We start from the raw sequence: 19205 nt of genomic DNA on the forward strand, positions 1-19205 counted from the left end.
TGAAGAAATAACATCAAGTTCCACATTACAGTGATGACACTCGGCTCTACTTAACCGTCACCCCACTTGACCGCTCCACTGCCTATCGTTTGTCACACTGCTTATTCGACACGGGGTTTTGGATAAACAGACATTTCCTCCCATTAAAGAGTGAAGAATGAAGTCATTGTTTTTGGCCTTCAGCCCGGGTATCGTGCTGATGGAATTGTATCCATTCCATCCTTCTCCCCGGTCACCGAGGCTGGTTTGCTAATAATGTCCTTTAAGGAAGGAAACTTGCCAATCTTGCCCTGTCTGGCCTACGTATGATTTCTGTTCCAAACCAAAGCATTTGGCTCTTCAGATTAGCAGAGGATTAGAAAGCCATTCAGTTGTGAAGATTGCGCAGCACCACCATTTTCCAAGGACAGTGAAGGATTGGCCAGCCTGGCCATCAATGCCCACATCCTTAGAATTAAGATTGCGTTGAGTGCGTTTCTGGAATCCATTCCTAACGGTGAGGTCTTTCTTTATCCTGGCATTGTGTGTGGCTGCTGCACTCCTCTAGTTTGGCAACACACGAAGATGGTGGTGTTGGTGGAGGGAATAATAAACCATTCAATGTGATTTTATTTACGGCGACTTTTATATTTTCAGAATGCAGCAAAGCAGGCTGCAGCAGCTGCCACCCAGACAATTGCTGCTGCCCAGAACGCAGCTTCCTCCAATAAGAACCCAGCAGCACAACAGCAAATGGTTCAAAGCTGCAAGGTGAGATTCAGAATTATCATTTGCAGATTCTGTTTGTGTCATATTTGAAAAAAATGTGCCCCTAAGAGCTACCCTTATTCTTAGTTTACTTTCCTCTCTTTCTTCCTTTATGTCACTTGTCAAAACAACCTCTTTGTCCAAGCTATTGATTGATTGACTGCCCTAATATTTCCTTATCAGACTAGGCATCAAAATATCTTAATGTACCTGTGAAGTGACTTGAGACAGTTTAATATGGTAAAGGCACTATATAAATACAAGCTGTTGTTTTAGTCAAAAAGGTAGGAACAGGAAAATGTGCCTGGCACCTCCATAATTGTCACGTGTGAAGCTCCTGTTGAACTATTCTGCTGATTGCTTGGTAGAGGAATGCCATCATATTCCCAAACAGACCAACCAGTATGTGGTAGACTTTCTTTTGCAAAAAATGACTAGCTTGTGATTTTTTTTTGGTCACCATTATTTGAAAATAAGAAAGTTGTTGGCCAAGTTGGAAAGAATTCTTTGTAATTGGCAATGGTGGTGAACTACATGGCCTGTTTCAGCGTGAACATTTGAGTATGGCATTTGATGTGTTGTACTTTGTGCATTATATATCATAGAATCATAGAATCCTACAGTGCAAGGGGAGGCTATTCAGCCCATCGAGTCTGCACCGACTCTTTGACAGAGCGTCTTACGCAGGCCCTATTCTGTAACCCCACGTATTTACCCTGCTAACCCTCCTAACCTACACATCTTGGGACACTAAGAGACAATTTAACATGGCCAATCCACCTAACTTACACATCTTTTGACTGTGGGAGGAAACTGAAGCACCCGGAGGAAACCCATGGAGACACTGGGAGAATATGCAAACTCCACACAGTTATCCAAGGCCGAAGTTGAACTCGGGTCCCTGGAGTTGTGAGGCAGCAGTGCTAACCACTGTGCCGCCCTTTCGTTACGTTTGCTAACAAGCCTGTCTTGGAAAGCTCGTGTCTCAATTTGATGATGACTATTATTTAAATGTCAATTTGTTGTAACTAACACTGGTGTCAGTGACTGATTTTGAAGATTGAAATTAAACTTTGTCAGTTAATCTGTGTTTAAATAGCTGGCTTCTGTGCTGTATGTTCTGCCCAACCACCATTATGTTTCACTTGAGCCTCCACCCATTCTTCCTCATCTAACTCTTATCGGCATAACCCTCCATTTCCCAACCCCTGGACTAGGCATATAAATACTATGGCTACAAGAGCAGGTTAGAAGCTAGGAATCCTACAGTGAGTAATTCACCTCCTGATTCCCCAAAGCCTGTCCACATCTACAAGGCACAGGTCAGGAACGTGATGAAATACTCTTCCCTTGCCTGAAGGAGTGCACTCAAGAAGCTTGCCAGCATCCAAGAAAAAGCAGCCCACTTGATTAGCACCTATCTACAAACATTCGCTCCCTCTACCACTGACGCACAGTTGCAACCATCTACAAGGTGCACTACAGGAACTTACCACTTAAGACACTTCTTTAAACCTACATCTTGACTAAGCTTTTGGTCATCTGACCTAATGTTGCCTCGTGGCTCAGTGTCATCCTTCGTTTTATAATGTCTCTGTGAAGTAGCTTGGGACATTTTATTTTAGAAACACCAATAATTAGAAGTTATTGCTCCTTTCTCCCTTGTGCTTATCTAAATTCCTGTTGGCTACATTTGCACTATTCTGCTGAACTACTCAGTGATAGTGAGTTCCACCCTCTCAGCTCTCCATGTAAAGAAGTTTCTTCTGAATTCCCCATTTGATTGCTTGGTTGCTATCTTACATTGATAGCTTCTAGTTTTGCACTTCCCCACAAGCAGAAATGAATTTAACACCATTATTGCACTCATTTTAGAAATATCTGAACGATATGATTGAGCGTTTTTAGATTCTTTGGGATACATGAAGCCTTCCCAAATCTGTGCTCATCCTTTCCCATGAGTGTTTCCACCCACCATAGTCTTCAATTAGCTGTAATGAAAATCACCTGAAGGCATCCTATGCGAGTGTGACTGTTGTGTACACTATCCCTCCTCTTCTCTAACTATCTGCAGCCTTTCCTCCGTTGGCCACATCACCTTTCTCCATTGTCTTCTCCAATGTCCAGCACAGGGACACTGCTCTAACTTTATTTCCTCTCTAACCTAATGGAATCAATCCAGAGCCTCACTTCCTCCTTCTGTGCACTAACCCAGCAGTCTCCCCAGGTTCTATTTTGATCCTCTCCTCTTCCTCGTGCATGTGTTGACAATGTTACCTGGAGAAAACAGATTAGGATTCATTGTTGATGCCCAACACTATCTTTCCATCACCTTTCTTGACATTCCTCCCCACCCTCCGCCCCTGCACTTGTACTTACTGACCTGTATTGATGTTTCAATATCCAATGCCTCCAGTTAATAATGTTCACTGTCACGATTGAGCCGCTTTGTGAAGCCCCTCAGTGACATTCTCCGGCCCCACAGCCCTCAGAACTCTGCTTTCTCTAACTTCCTTCACCCACTATTGATGGCCATGCCTTTAGCCAACTAGACCCTAAACTACAGAATTCTGTTCCTAAATCACTCCACCCAACTTTTCTTCTTTGAAGACCCTTTGTAGAACCCTTATCATTGAAGGCATCCTATGCGAGTGTGACCATCGTACACTCTATCCCTCTTCACTAACTATCTGCAGCCTTTTCTCCATTGACCGCACCTTCCTTCCCTTGTTTCCCTCCTATCTTTTCTTTTAACACATTGTGGATTTTTGTTTTCTCAGCGCTCTTCTGTGAAAGTTGTTGGGATGATTTCTATGTTAAAGACACATTGTTGAGCACGGTGGCACAGTGGTTAGCACTGCTGCCTCACAGCTCCAGCGACCTGGGTTTGATTCCTGGCTTGGGTCACGGTCTGTGTGGAGTTTACACGTTCTCCCCGTGTCTGCGTGGGTTTCCTCCGGGTGCTCCGGATACTCCCACAGTCCAAAGATGTGCAGGTTAAGTGCATTGGACATGCTGAATTGCCCCTTAGTGTCCCAGGATGTGTAGGCTAGAGGGATTAGCGGGGTAAATATGTGGAGTTACGGGGATAGGGCATAGGTGGGATTGTTGTCGGTGCAGACTCGATGGGCTGAATGGCCTCCTTCTGCATGGTAGGGATTCTATGATTCTATGAGATAAGCTCCTTATCCAGCAGGATCCCTTTGCAATACAATGTAATATTTAGGATTGCTTGATGTTTATTTTAAATCTGTGATTTTGTGTTTTGCAGTTTGTTGCTGAGCAGATCCCACTGTTGGTCCAAGGTGTGCGTGGCAGCCAATCACAGCCAGACAGTCCCAGTGCCCAGCTGGCCCTCATTAGTGCGAGCCAGAACTTCCTCCAGGTGATCAAATCTCTGTGACTGCTCCTCGAGCAGAGCTGCTGCAAGGATATAAACCCATGTTCTGTTCATGAGACATGTTTAAACATTAACTGAATAGGAATCATGAAGCTGGAAGTGTTGATTCTTCCCTTTAGATTATGAAAAGTAGCTCATCAGTTCTTCCAAATATAAAACAATCTTGGCGATTAAGCTACACAAAATGAGTGCAATTATTACTTTTACCCACTTCACAGGAGTAAAGGCCAACCTTAACTATTTGAAATTTACATTCCTGAATTCACATTCCGGTGGTAAGAAGAGTGTGATGAGGCTGTATGATCAACTCCTGCTCCTATTCATTATGTTCTTATTATTTTTGGAATATTTGGACCATATCGGTTAATATCAATTCCTCAGCCTTTTTCCATTGTTTTAAAGTGGCCAGCGCATGCATTTACTTCCTGGCTGACAGTAAGTTCTGAAATGATTTGGTGATACGTGTGTTGGTGATGGTGGTTCTGTATAAACAATGTTGGTCATTCTCAGTCTGCCCTAGTGTGATCTCCTCATGACTGTCCCTGATGGCTGTGCCCTGGGCACCATGTCTGTCGGTGTGGCACATGTATCTCTGCCAGTCCGCCCCTCCACCCAGGTTAAAAGTTCCTGACTGAATACTTATACACCAAAAGAGCAAATGCTGGAAAATCTCAGCAAGTCTGGCAGCAACTGTAAGAGAAAAGAGCAGACGTTTCGAGTCCAGATGACCCTTTGCCAAAGGGTCGTCTGGACTTGAAACGTCAGCTCTTTTCTCTCTTTACAGATGCTGCCAGACCTGCTGAGCTTTTCCAGCATTTTCTCTTTTGGTTTCAGATTCCAGCATCCGCAGTAATTTGCTTTTATTCAGTGAGTACTTATACACCATAACTGCTTAGAGGATGCTTTCTTACGTTCTTTCTGCATTGCAAGTCAATAATAGGCTTATGATTTGAGCTTCCCAATTACAAAGAGAAGTCACATTCTCACCTGTCATCCCTGATCCCATCATTTTTATTTTACTCCTGGACTGTTATCAGCACTTTGATATTTCGATACTTGTGCCTGGTCAAAGCAAGTTAAAAGTGGTGTCTTCGGTACCCAGCAATCTTGCCTAAGACCTGAGGCACTGCTTTTTTTCTCTGATCTTTTTATCTGGTTAACCAAGATGATATTTGTCGGGTCTCGTATCCGAGCTGTTTGTTTTCACACTCCATAAGAAATTATAGCAGCGGTAGGCTTGCTAAATTTTGCCTTGTAGACATTTGGTTCATTTGAACATTTGGCCACCAGGAAGCAGATCGTAGTTCCCCTCCAGTCAGCATTTCTCACCGAGACACCTCACAACAGGGTTACGTCAAGTACAGATCATTATAAACGTTACCATAAAACAATTAGTGAATGCTCTGTCTGTTATGACGTTTAATTAGGTCTTGTTGGTTAGCAAGAAAAAACTGAAGTAGGGGTTTCCTGGGATTCTTGCACAACACAAACAGACCATTTGGCCCAACTAGTCCATATGTTTGTGCCCCACAGGAGCCTCTGGGTTTGTTCTTCCCCACAAATGGAAACTATTGTTTTTTTTGTCTAATCTGTCAAAACCATTCGTCATTTTAGAAACCTCTATTAGATCACCCCACACCCTCTTCCTTTTGAGAACCTGTTCATCCTTTCCTGATGTGTATAACTTCACATTTCTAGTACCAGCATCGCAAATCATTTTTGAACCCTCTCTCCTTCCTACATCCTCCTCCTACAATGGTGGCCAGAAGCGCGTGCACCGCTTTTAACTGTCACTTGCTCCTTATTTTGTAGCCTGGCGCGAAGATGGTTGCCGCTGCCCGAGCTACTGTCCCCACCATCGGAGACCAGGCCTCAGCCATGCAACTGAACCAGTGCGCGAAGAACCTGGCAAATACCTTACAAGAACTGCGAGCAGCTGCACAGAAGGTGAGTAAAATATTTAAGACCTTGGTGGGTGTTGATTTAATACAATTAACAACAGGAGGGTAGGCTGCATCAGGTTAACTGTATGGTTAAGATCTTTCCACTCTGCGTCATGATAAGTACAGGGCTGGGTGTCACACAAAAATGTGCATGAGTGGGTGGTGTGCGCGCACATGTATAACGAGCATGGAATAAACAGTAAGTAGAATCCCTACAGTGCAGAAGGAGACCGTTCGGCCCATCAAGTCTTCACTGACTCTCCAACAGAGCATCTTACCCAGGCCCTATCCCTGTAACCACACACATTTACCCGGCTTGGGAAACTAAGGGGCAATTTAGCATGGCCAATCGTCCTAACCTGCACATCTTTGGACTGTGGGGAGAAACTGGAGCACCTAGAGGAAACCCACGCAGACACTAGAAGAACATGCAGACTCCACACAAACAGTGACCCGAGGCCAGAATTGAACCCAGGTCCCTGGTGCTGTGAGGCGGCAGTGCTAATCGTTGTGCCACCAAGAATAAACTGAATAATCTCCAACATAAAAGCACATCTAATTTCCCCCTTTCTTCAAATTTCTGGCCTCCTTTTTTGTGTCATTTCACTATCTCACAGTAGCTGAGGTCAAAGCGTTGTGTGATTTCAAGAAGAAATTAGATGTAGCTCTTGGGGCTAAAGAGATCAAAGGATATGGGACAAGGTGAGATCAGGATAATGATTTTTAAGATTAGCCATGATCAAAATGAAGGGCGGAGCAGGTTCAAAGGGCCGAATGGCCTACTCCTGCTTCTAGTTTCTTTGTTTCAATGTTTTGGTTAAAATATTTTGGTAGAATTACACACATTTTCTCAGTTTTCAGGTTATCTCCAATAAATAATCAAGTCAAAGAGATAAGCCAAATCAGGAGGTTTGGATTAATAAATCATATTGTGAAGCAAAATGGACAGAAGTGTTCAAATACTTAATATAGTTTGGAGGACTTGTAGTAATTTTTTTAATAGATGAAGGTATCACCATGACTTCTTCTATGATGGTGAATTTCTTGTAACATTGTCATCAGTAAAAGACACTTTTTCTCCATTTTAGGCACAAGAAGCCTGTGGTCCGTTGGAAATAGATTCTGCTCTGAACCAGATCAGAACATTGGAGAAAGATTTGCAGGAAGCGAAGGCTAATGCTGCAGAAGGAAAGCTCAGACCCCTGCCAGGAGAAACGGTAACAAGACTAACCCCATACGGGTTCTGTGCTTGATGGGTGAAAATAAATTTTAATGACAGACTGTTTGTAGTCAGTAATCGAAGTGGCTACACCTCTGCAATATTCCACTAGTTCCTGCTTCTTCATTTTTATCATTGTTTTCAAAGAACCTGCATCGAAGGCTTTTTTGAAATTCAAATATTGTACATCCACTATCTTGCCTCTTGATTTCGCAATTGTTACACCATCAAATAGAACCACTAGAGTTGATTTTCATGAACCCATATTGGCTATCTTTTATTCTTGTGTGAGGGTCTTTCATGGGATTTGGGTGTCACTGGTTAGCTTAGCATTTATTGCCAACCACTAATTGCCCTTAGGAAGGTGGTGATGAGTCACTTTCTTGACCCTCTGGTGTAGGTAGAGTCAGTGCTGTCAGGAAGGGAGTTCCAGGATTTTGATCCAGCAACAGTGAAGGAATGGCAGATATAATTTTAAGTCAGTACATTGTGTATCTTGGAGAGGACCTCAACCAGTGGTGGTGTTCTCATGCTGCCCATGTCATTCTACATGGAAGAGATGGCAGGTTTAGAAGGTGCAGAGAAAGGATCCTTTGTGAGTTGTTGCAGTGCATCTTGTAGATTGTATACACTGCTGCCACTGTGTTAGTGGTAGAGGGAGTGAATGTTCAAGGTGGTGGATGGGGTGCCAATCCAGCGGGCTGCTATGTCCCGAATGGTGTCAAGCTTCTTGAATATTGTTGGAGCTGTCCTCATCCAGGCAAGTGGAGAGCCTCCCATTATACTCCTGATTTGTGCCTTGTACAAGGTGGGTAGGATTTGGGAAGTTAGCTGCTGCAGAATTCCCAGCCTGTGACCTGCTTTTGTAGCCGCAGTATTTATTTTGTCTTGTTCAGTTTCTGGTCATTGGTAAACCTCCAGAATTATGATGGGGAATTCGGCGATGGTAATACAGCTGAACGTCAAGAGGACAACTTAATTTATCTTGAAAGATGTAAATGCCTTGTGATTGGGGTTATGAATTCCTCCCAATAATCCTTGTTGAGTTTGTAATTTTAACTTGGACAGTTTATAGTTGGATACAAGTACAGAATGAGAGATAATTTGGCAATTTGAGATGTTACAAAAATGATTGAGATGGAGCAGCTCTGTACAGATTGCACAGATGGGGGTGAAGCAAAAATGCTGTCATATTGTTGAGTGCATCATGGCAAAGACTCGACGCACGCCTAGAATGGTGAAAACGCTCGTTAGGCCACAGCTCGAGTACAGTGTGCAGTTCTGTTTGCTGCACTATAGGAAGGATATGATTGCACTAGAAAGGGTGCGGAGGGATTCACCAGGTTGTTGCCTGGGCTGGAGTGTTTCAACTACGAAGAGAGGCTAGTTAGGCTGGGGTTGTTCCCCTTGGAGCAGAGAAGGCTGAGGGGGGACCTGATCAAGGCATACAAAATTATGAAGAACATAGATAGGAAGAAACTTTTCCCCTTTAGTAGAGGGGCCAATAACCAGGGGGCATAGATTTAGGGTAAAGGGCAGGAGATGTAGAGGGGATTTGAGGAAAAACGTTTTTACCCAGAGTGGTGGGAATCAGGAATTCACTCTGAAAAGGTGTGAGGCAGAAACCCTCTCAACATTTAAGAAGCATTTAGGTGAGTACTTGAAACTCCATAGCATATAAGGCTGCAAACCAAGTGCTGGAAAAAGGGATTTGAATAAATAAGTGCTTGATGACCAGTGCAGACACACTGGGTCGAAGGGCCTCATTTTTTTCTTTGACATTATGATTACAAATCAGCAGGTGTGAACTTTAGAAGCTCCACAAATGCAGAAGAAATATGTGTGAATTGTATATAATGACTCAAATCAAAAACACATTGATTTCACCTTTTAAATTGTCATAATGCTTAGACTGTTGCTTTGAGGCTTGACATTACTGCATGTTCAGGTTCACTCAATATTACAAAGATGCCTGTTGATCACCAGATGACGACTTGTTCCTGTTAACACAGCTGTAACCAGCAATAACGTTCTGTACTTCTCTTTGGCAGCTGGAGAAGTGTTCACAGGATTTGGGAAGTAGCACCAAGATGGTCGGCGCTTCTGTGGCTAAGCTACTGAGTGCAGTCACACAAGGAAATGAGAATTATACTGGTATGTTGTGTTAATGTGGCACAGGAACTGCTAAAATAGTTCAAACAATTAAATGTGTTCAAGATCAAAACTGAGCTTGCAACTAAAGATGTTTTTTCAGGTATCAGCTTGGATCAGGGTCTTCTCACCATTCCATTTTTAATTTTAACCCGAGCCACTATTTTTTCTGGCTTTGAGCTTTTTTGCAGACGTATTTTACTCTTTTGCCCAAAATAATCTATTCCCTTTCCTTTGCCACTTTTTGAAATGGGTTTAAGAAGCATCTGTGTGTAAAGTTATACATGTTATACATACATTATATATCCATGTATACATTGTTAATGTGTTGGTTAATGGTTTTTCATGCAACTTTTCATTAATTCTTTTAGCCTGTTCACACTTGAGAAGTGGGACAGAAAATATGAATCCGAATGTCTACGGCCTTTTCAATCATTGAATTACTCTCACTTTCAAAACATGGCTGACAAGTTAGGGTTCTGACCTGAGCTTGGAATAGCAATAAGGCTGAATTAAGTTACCCATAACAACAGCAATTAACTCCAGAAAATGAATCTGAATCACAGAGCAAAGGAGCCAGCAATGCTTAAATAACAGATTAATAAGGCAGAGCAGATTCTGAGAGGAGAGATTAGTATATTATTAGAAGGAACATATTTTGAGTATCATTAGATGACCCTTTTAACAGGACCCAAATGAAAGCAAATCAGAAATGTGCACTCTGTACCAATTTGAAAAGCTAATATATAAATAAGTTTATATTGTGTATTGCAGTAGATCGTTCAACTTGTATAGTCCTAGTCCCAGCCCCTTTCAGCCTGGCTTCAAGTCTGCAATCCAAGCCAGGTTCCATCACCACCAGGCCCAGCCAGTCCCCGAGCGCGCCCGGTCCCTTGAGCGCCCCCAGGCCTGAGTACTGCCCGAAAGGGTTTGCTATTGTTTTATTTTTGAAAAAACCACTAATGCCTTACTGTTGCTCTGTGCCCCAACTTATTGTAATTCCTGGATCTTCCAGGGTGCGTTGGAGGTTTTCACTTAGGCTTGGAGTTGATTGTCTGCCCAGGTTTCCTATTCAATTGGTGGAAAGAAACATGAGTTCTCCATCAATTTCTACAAATCTCTAAAACTACTGTCTGAGCATAAGACAATGAAGAAATATTCCAACATGCAACAACATGCTTCCCTGCCTTTTTTGTTAGGCAATAATAGTATGTGTTTTTCTGAATTATTTCAAACTTCGAGTATTACATGGGATAAAGGGGGAGGTGGCTAGATGGGTGGAGAACTGGCTTGGTCACAGAAGACAGAGGGTGGTAGTGGAAGGGTCTTTTTCTGGCTGGATGCCTGTGACTAGTGGTGTTCCGCAGGGCTCTGTATTGGGACCTCTGCTGTTTGTGATTTATATAAACTATCTGGAAGAAGGTGTAACTGGGGTGATCAGTAAGTTTGCGGACGACACGAAAATGGCTGGACTTGCAGATAGTGAGGAACATTGTCAGAGGCTACAGAAGGATATAGATAGGCTGGAAATTTGGGCAAAGAAATGGCAGATGGAGTTCAATCCTGATAAATGCGAAGTGATGCATTTTGGTAGAACCAACATAGGGGGGAGCTATACGATAAATGGCAGAACCATAAAGGGTGTAGATACGCAGGGGGACCTGGGTGTGCAAGTCACAGATCCTTGAAGGTGACGTCACAGGTGGAGAAGGTAGTGAAGAAGGCATATGGCATGCTTGGCTTTATAGGACGGGGCATAGAGTATAAAAGTTGGGGTCTGATGTTGCAGCTGTGTAGAACGTTGGTTCGGCCGCATTTGGAATACTGCGCCCAGTTCTGGTCGCCACACTACCAGAAGGACGTGGAGGCTTTAGAGAGAGTGCAGAGGAGGTTTACCAGGATGTTGCCTGGTATGGAAAGGCTTGGTTATGAGGAGAGATTGGGTAAACTGGGGTTGTTCTCACTGGAAAGACGGAGGATGAGGGGTGACCAAATAGAGGTGTATAAAATTATGAAAGGCATAGATAGGGTGAACGGTGGGAAGCTTTTTCCCAGATCGGTGGTGACGTTCACGAGGGGTTATAGTTCAAGGTGAGGGGGGGGGGTGGGGGGGAGGTTTAACACTGATATCAGAAGGACGTATTTTACACAGAGGGTGGTGGGGGCCTGGAATGCGCTGCCGGGCAAGGTGGTGGAGGCGGACACACTGGGAACGTTTAAGACTTATCTGGATAGCCACATGAACGGAGTGGGAATGGAGGGATACAAAAGAATGGTCTAGTTTTGACCAGGGAGCGGCGCGGGCTTGGAGGGTCGAAGGGCCTGTTCCTGTGCTGTATTGTTCTTTGTTCTTCTATTAATTTTAGAGCCTTGCTTTCGATTTTCGGTGGAAACTATTTTCCGCTGATTTGTTTTAACTTAGAGAGGGGGGAGGGTGCTGTCTTCAGAGGAGTGATCACAGTGCATGCTATTCGAGAGTTCAAGCCAATAATTTGAATGCGTCCATTGTTCAAGAAGGGTTTTATTCAGATGTTTAAAATTCATCTACCTTTGTGGCAGATATCTGTTTAGCTCATGTATCTGTTAAACTTGGGCTAACTAAAAAATTTTGTTGGTTTCGATCATGCCAATTTCTGCTGCTCCTTGGTTTTCCCCTCTCTCTCTGCCTGTCTCAATGTAAACACAAGTTTTAGATGAAGGCAGGATTAGGCATGATTGCAATGACTTCACAATGTTCCCTCCCTGAGAACACACCATGTGCTCCACACTTGCCTAACATGCAAGTTTGTGAGTCTAACATGCCAGTTTGTGAAGCTTCCGAACTGTAGCTGTTGCTTACGAGAATATTTCTTTGGAAGTGTTTGTTGTGATGGTGAGCTGAATCTTGTGCCCTCCCCCGTGGTGAGTTTGGAGAGCATTTAATCAGCCAGGAAGATAGTGGGTGGGCACCCTGCCACCTTCTCCCCCCCCCCCCCCCCCCAACCCCCCAAACCCTGTTTGTGTCAAGGGCAGCGGTGGGCTCACCATGCAGGAAAGCCCTGGGGTGTGGATGGGTGCTTGCAGGCTCTTGGGAGGTGGCTGGCAGGATCCCCCACACTCAAAGGCATGCGATGCCTGATCGAAGGTCCCAGCATTGGGAAGTGAGGGGCAAATTGCAAGCCACTCCCTTGCTTTCTCTGCTGACTGTCCCCCACCTCATGACCCCCTGGCACAGTGGTTAGCACTGCTGCCTCACAGCGCTAGGGACCCTGGGTTCGATTCCTGGCTTGGTCACTGTCTGTGTGGAGTTTGCATGTTTTCCCCGTGTCTGCGTGGGTTTCCTCTGGGTTCTCCCACGGTCTGAAAGATGCATTGACCCGAACAGGCGCCGGACTGTGGCAACTAGGGAAATTTCACAGTATTACAGTGTCAATGTAAGCCTTACTAATAAGACTAATAAGAACATAGAACAGTACAGCACAGAACAGGCCCTTCAGCCCACGATGTTGTGCCAAGCTTTATCTGAAACCAAGATCAAGCTATCCCACTCCCTATCATCCTGGTGTGCTCCATGTGCCTATCCAATAACCGCTTAAATGTTCCTAAAGTGTCTGACTCCACTATCACTGCAGGCAGTCCATTCCACACCCCAACCACTCTCTGCGTAAAGAACCTACCTATGATATCCTTCCTATATCTCCCACCACGAACCCTATAGTTATGCCCCCTTGTAATAGCTCCATCCACCCGAGGAAATAGTCTTTGAACGTTCACTCTATCTATCCCCTTCATCATTTTATAAACCTCTATTAAATCTCCCCTCAGCCTCCTCCGCTCCAGAGAGAACAGCCCTAGCTCCCTCAACCTTTCCTCATAAGACCTACCCTCCAAACCAGGCAGCATCCTGGTAAATCTCCTCTGCACTCTTTCCAGTGCTAATAAATAAATAAACTTTATCTAAACTTCACACCAACACTCACCTGTGCCTGGGTCTCTTGATTCTAGGCCTTGGTGGGTGTAGTACAGTAAGACGTCTCACAACACCAGGTTAAAGTCCAACAGGTTTATTTGGTAGCAAAAGCCACTAACTTTCGGAGCGCTGTCCCTTCATCAGTAGAGCTGGTGTATGAGGTGGTTGAGGAGTGTGAGATAAGTGCGACGGCAAAGTCTCTCAGCGTATTCTGTGTTATAGGTTGACCTGAGTGGGTTCGTGATCTGTAGTCCTTTCGGTATCTTGTCTGCTTTCTTGCATCTTTGTAGAAACTTGATGTCTGTGTCAATATGCGCGATCTTCTTGGAGTTCCTCTCCACTTGGAGCCGGCAGTTTGCGGTGTCGATGGTAGCCATGATGTAGTACAGGCAGCAACCACTACTTCCCTAGTGATGCTGTATAGAAGAGCTATTAGCCTTTAATTGGCCACCAGCTCATGGTAGGCAGGACATGCGACCCCATGATCCTTGATCCTTAGCCTACCACTAGCCTGTCAAGTGTCTGAGTGACGTGACGCAGCAGGGTTTCTAGGAGGCAATGTTTGAGTCTTTCCCACTCTGTAGCTGATGGCTAAAATCCCCATCTCCATGAGATTCTGCCGCTAGACTGAAATAAGCTAGTAGTTTCTATTAATTTTTGGAAGGGAGAACAAAAGAACAGCATTATTAAATGGGAGAAAAACTGAAGAAAGCTGCAACACGGAGGGACTTGGAAGCACTTGCATACAAAACACAGGAAGCTAGCAGACAGGTGCAGCAGGTAACCGGGAAGGCTTATGGAATGTTGGCCCTTATTTCAAAAGAGGTTGGAGTATATGAGTCGGGAAGTCTTGATGCAATTGTACAAGATACTGGTGAGACCACATCTGCAGCACTGTGAGCAGTTTTGATCCCCTTATTTAAGGAAATATATTATTTAATTGGAGGCAGTTCAGAGAAGGTTCATTGGATGATCCCTGGTATAGAGGGATTGCCTTGTGAGGAAAGGTTAAACATGTTGGTACTCTACTCATTGCAATTTAGAAGAATGAGAGGTGATCTCATGGAAACGTGTAGGATTTTTGAGGGAGGGGTTTGACAGGGTAAATGCTGAGAGGATGTTTCCCCTCATGGGAGAGTCTAAGACCAGAGGGCATCGCCTCATAATAAAGGGGCACCAATTTAAGACCGAGATGAGGAGGAATGTCTTCTCTCTGAGGGTTGAGTGTCTTTGGGACTGGTTGCCACAGAGAGCTGTGGGGGCAGAATCACTTTGTATGTTTAAGGCTGAGATAGATGGATTTTTGATCAGTAAGAGAATCCAGGGTTATAGGGAAAGGACAGGAAAGTGGACGCGAGGAATGTCAGATCAGCCAGGATCCTATTGAATGACAGAGCAGGCTTGAGGGGCTGAATGGCCTACTCCTGTTCTATTTCTTATGGCCTTATTAATGTGATTGCTTCACATTTTTATAAGTGAGAGCTTGCCTTAGATGCTTAGAATTTTCCAGAAAATAAATTTACTAACCGTAGTCAGTTTCCCATCCAAAGACATGTGTTCAGTGAGCTTCTCCCTCTATTCAGCGCTGTTCCAAAAGAAAATCTTGCCACCTGGTTATTTCAAAACTGATATTTTTATCAGATTGGGATATCCTGTGCTGCTATTTGCTTGGCCCGTCCAGCTGTAAGAGGAAGTCGGAGGGTAAACCTTTGCAGGGCATACATTTATTACATGTCATCTCTGCTCTTTCGCTTCCTTTCTTGCAAGTCTTGTTATTGCTCATGGCAAATAAAAGTGGAGAAGTTTTATTAGCTGATGCTCCCAAGAAGATGACCTTTACATTGATGCATCCTCCAGCTGAGCAGATGTTTAGCCACCCAACCAAATGCATTAATGATGGCCGTTACTGATACCAGCATGTCATTGACAGCTGTAACAATACATGGAACTCCCGGGATTGCTTCGCGTGCTGTTTATGAACCGGAAAAGGCTGCCCAAACATGCCTGACAGGAAAAGAATTTAATTACGATTTCCTGTCTCATCCTGCTACAGGAAACTTTAACATTCAGTCTAAGGCCTACTATAGAAGCACAGAACTCTCAAAAACCTACTGAAATTAACTGAACTATTAGCTGTAAAATCCGGGGATGTTCAAATGTTGTGACTTTATCAGTTTATAGAAAAAGATTCAAGGCGGCACCTCCTGCTCAGTGAATAAGCATGTTACTAAATATGTTATTGAGTCACGCTGACCAAGGGTGTACTCACTGTATCATAAGACCATTAGATATAGGAACAGAATTAGACCATTTGGCTCTGCTCTGCCATTCAATGATGGCTGATATGATTCTCATCCCCATTCCCCTGACTTCTCCCCATAACTCTTGATCCCATTATTGAGCAAGAACCTATCTATCTCTGTCTTAAGGACACTCAATGACCTGGCCTCCACTGCCCTCTGTGACAATGAGCTCTACAGATTACCAGTCTTTGACTGAAGAAATTCCTCCTCATCTCATCTCAGTTTTAAAGGAGCATCCCTTCTCTGAGGTTGTGCCTTCGGGTTCTGGTCTCTCCCACTAGTGGAAACATCCTCTCCATGTCCACTCTATTTAGGCCTCGCAGTATTCTGTATGCTTTTCATCCTTCTAAACTCCATTGAGTATAGACCCAGATTCCTCAACCGTCCCTCATATGACAAACCCTTCATTCCTGGGATCATTCTTGCGAACATGATCGATGTTTATGTAGGTTTACCTCATCTTTGCCAAGATTCGGGGTGTCAGGATAAATGGAGAAGGAAAATAGCTGACAAGTGACCTCCGCATTCCTGGGCAATGGAAAAAAAACCCAATCGATTTGGATTTCTGCTCCTGGTTACAATATGATAAGCCCCAGCTGAAATTGTTCCTCATTCAAATACTGTATTGCTTGCGCATAAAGGGAGGGTCAAGGGAAGCAGATTAGTTCAGTCAGGCAGCATGGTCGGTGCAGGCTTGGAGGGCCGAAGGGCCTGTTCCTGTGCTGTAATTATTTTTCTTTCTTTGTTCTTTATTGCCACTAGAGAGTGGCAAACAAAGTTAAAGGCTGAAGTTCATGTCAAGGAAAAGAAACATAAATTTTAGCACAAAAGTACTTGCATGGAAGTGACCAGATTGCTTTTAGAGTTAATCAAATATGAGGAGGAATATAGAATCATAGAATCCCTACATGCAAAAGAAAACCATTTGGCCCATCAAGTATGCACTGACCACAATCCCACCCAGGCCCTATTCCTGTCACACCACACATTTACCCTGCTACTAGGATCAATTTAGCATGGCCAATCAACCTAACCCGCACATCTTTGGACTGTGGGAGGAAACTGGAGCACCTGGAGGAAACCCACGCAGACACAGGGAGAATGTGCAAACTCCACACAGACAGTGACCCGAAGCCAGAATTGAACCCAGGTCCCTGGCACTGTGAGGCTGCAGTGCTAACTACTGCCACCCATAGGAATTAGGAGCAGAAGTAGGCAATTCAGTCCTTCGAGCCTGCTCCGTCATTCAATCAGATCATGGCTGATCTCTCCCTGGTCTCAAATGCACCTCCCTACTTGTTCCCCATTATCCCTTTAACCCGTTCTTGATCAGAAATGTATCTATCTCCTTCTCGAAACCATTCAACAATTCAGACTCCACCACGCGAGGGGGCAGCGAGTTGCACAAATTCACCACCCTCTGTGAGGAGTAGTTCCTCCCCATCTCAGTTCTAAATCTGCTGCCTCTCAACCTATACCTGTAACCTCTTGTTCTAGATTGCCCCACAAGGTCCATGTTCAGCTTAACAATCCATTTTAGTATTTTATACACCTCGATCAGATCCCCTCTCCTCTTTCTAAATTCCCAGGAAATATAAGCCCAAACTGTTTAATCTCTCCTCATACATCAACCCTTTCATCCAGAATCACAGAATACGACAGTGCAGAAGAGGCCCTTCGGACCATCGAGTCTGCACCGATGCATGAAATGCCCTGACCTGCCCATCTAATCCCACTTGCCAACACTTGGCCCATAGCCTTGAATCCTTGGAATCAATTTGGTGAACCTCCTCTGAACTGCCTCCAATGCCACCATGTTCTTCCTCAAATAAGGAGACCAAAACTGGACACAGTAGTCCAGATGTGGTTTTATCAACACCCTTTCCAATTGCAGCAGAACAAAGAACAATACAGCACAGGAACAGGCCCTTCGGCCTTCCAAGCCCACACCGCTCCCTGGTCCAAACTAGACCATTCTTTTGTATCCCTCCATTCCCATTCCGTTCATGTGAACCTCTCTACTTTTATACTCCTGTCCTTTTGCAATAAATGCTAACATTCCATTTATCTTTTTTATTACTTGCTATAGGAGGATTTTAACTACGTGTACAGAGGAATGATGTGGAGGTATTACTGTGCTGTACAATAGAATAAGTTCAGGGAGCTCAGTATTTCATATATTGCTTCTAACTATTGGTCTTTGTATTTATCCACCCTCCTTTGCAATAAATACATTGAACAGAATATATAGCAGTGAAATTACTGTCTGTTCTATGATGCTGCAAGATTTCAGTTCTTCAACACTTCTATTTGACCATGATGCCCCACACAGTTGATTAGCCTGCTGAGCACTCATTGTTTAGACTCGCTTCTGAAGAATTACCTCCTGGGTGGGTGACTGTCAGAAAACATGTGATGCTGAAATACGCCCTAATAAGATTTGGATCCTTCAGGAAAAAGTAAATGTTGCTTGCCATTGTGTTAAACGAACAAAGCAATAGAAATTTCTGTTCTTCCTTGTGACACGGAATCATTTACAAGCACCAAAGTCAGATGAGTATTATAAACATTGGCTTGTTTCTATCCCCTCTCTTTCAGGATTGGCCTCAAGGGAAGTAGCTCAAGCATTAAAAGCCCTGGGCTCAGCTGCACGTGGTGTTGCAGCCAACACTGCTGACCCCCAAGCACAGAATGCCATGCTGGAATGTGCAGGTGATGTTATGGATAAATCCAGTAATCTAATTGAAGAGGCCCGGAAAGCTATGGCAAAGCCAGGTGATCCAGAAAACCAGCAGCGACTGGCACAGGTTTGTGTGCTTAAACTTGACCGTATTCATTCATTTTTAACCCTACCTTCACCAGTATAACCACACCTGTACCAAAAGTGTAGGGGTGGATGGAGGCATTCACACCAGTGCTGTTCTAGCTAGGGATTAGATGTTAATTTTGAGGCAAAGTTGTGTCTATTGTGTACCTGGATCTAATGGTTAGGACAAGAGGAGAGGGCTGGTTGTCACTGGCTATTCTCCATCACATGCATCCCTTATCTTGACCCACAAGGGCAGCATGGTAGCACAGTGGTTAGCACTGTTGCTTCACAGCTCCAGGGACCTGGGTTCGATTCCCAGTTCGGGTCACTGTCTGTGTGGAGTTTGCACATTCTCCTCGTGTCTGTGTGGGTTTCCTCCGGGTGCTCCGGTTTCCTCCCACAGTCCAAAGATGTGCGGGTTAGGCTGATTGGCCATGATAAAATTGCCCCTTGGTTTCCTGAGATGCGTAGGTTAGAGGGATTAGTGGATGGGATATGGGGGTAGGGTCTGGGTGGGATTGTGGTCAGTGCAGACTCGATGGGCCGAATGGCCTCTTTCTGCACTGTAGGGTTCTATGATTCTATGAAGTAAACAAGTTTATCAAATTACATATTAAACTATTATTCTATTTCCTTTATAATATATTCTGCCTTTAAAATGTCTGTTGCTAATTACATTTGCTG

The 19205-nt window shown here is 44.1% G+C and overlaps 1 protein-coding gene across 2 annotated transcripts in view; it reads left to right on the forward strand.

Moving 5' to 3' along the window:
• The window catches only part of LOC144499568 (talin-1), a 278973-nt gene that overhangs the window by 178989 nt on the left and 80779 nt on the right, over positions 1–19205 (forward strand). For both annotated transcript variants that reach the window (XM_078221680.1, XM_078221690.1), the window contains 6 exons: positions 637–750; positions 4019–4132; positions 5960–6094; positions 7179–7307; positions 9361–9463; positions 18311–18519. In XM_078221680.1, coding sequence (XP_078077806.1) covers positions 637–750; positions 4019–4132; positions 5960–6094; positions 7179–7307; positions 9361–9463; positions 18311–18519 — 804 coding nt within the window. The remainder of the gene's footprint in view (positions 1–636; positions 751–4018; positions 4133–5959; positions 6095–7178; positions 7308–9360; positions 9464–18310; positions 18520–19205) is intronic.

The sequence above is a fragment of the Mustelus asterias genome, chromosome 1 (genome assembly GCF_964213995.1).
Source record: "Mustelus asterias chromosome 1, sMusAst1.hap1.1, whole genome shotgun sequence".
Classification (NCBI taxonomy): Eukaryota; Metazoa; Chordata; class Chondrichthyes; order Carcharhiniformes; family Triakidae; genus Mustelus; species Mustelus asterias.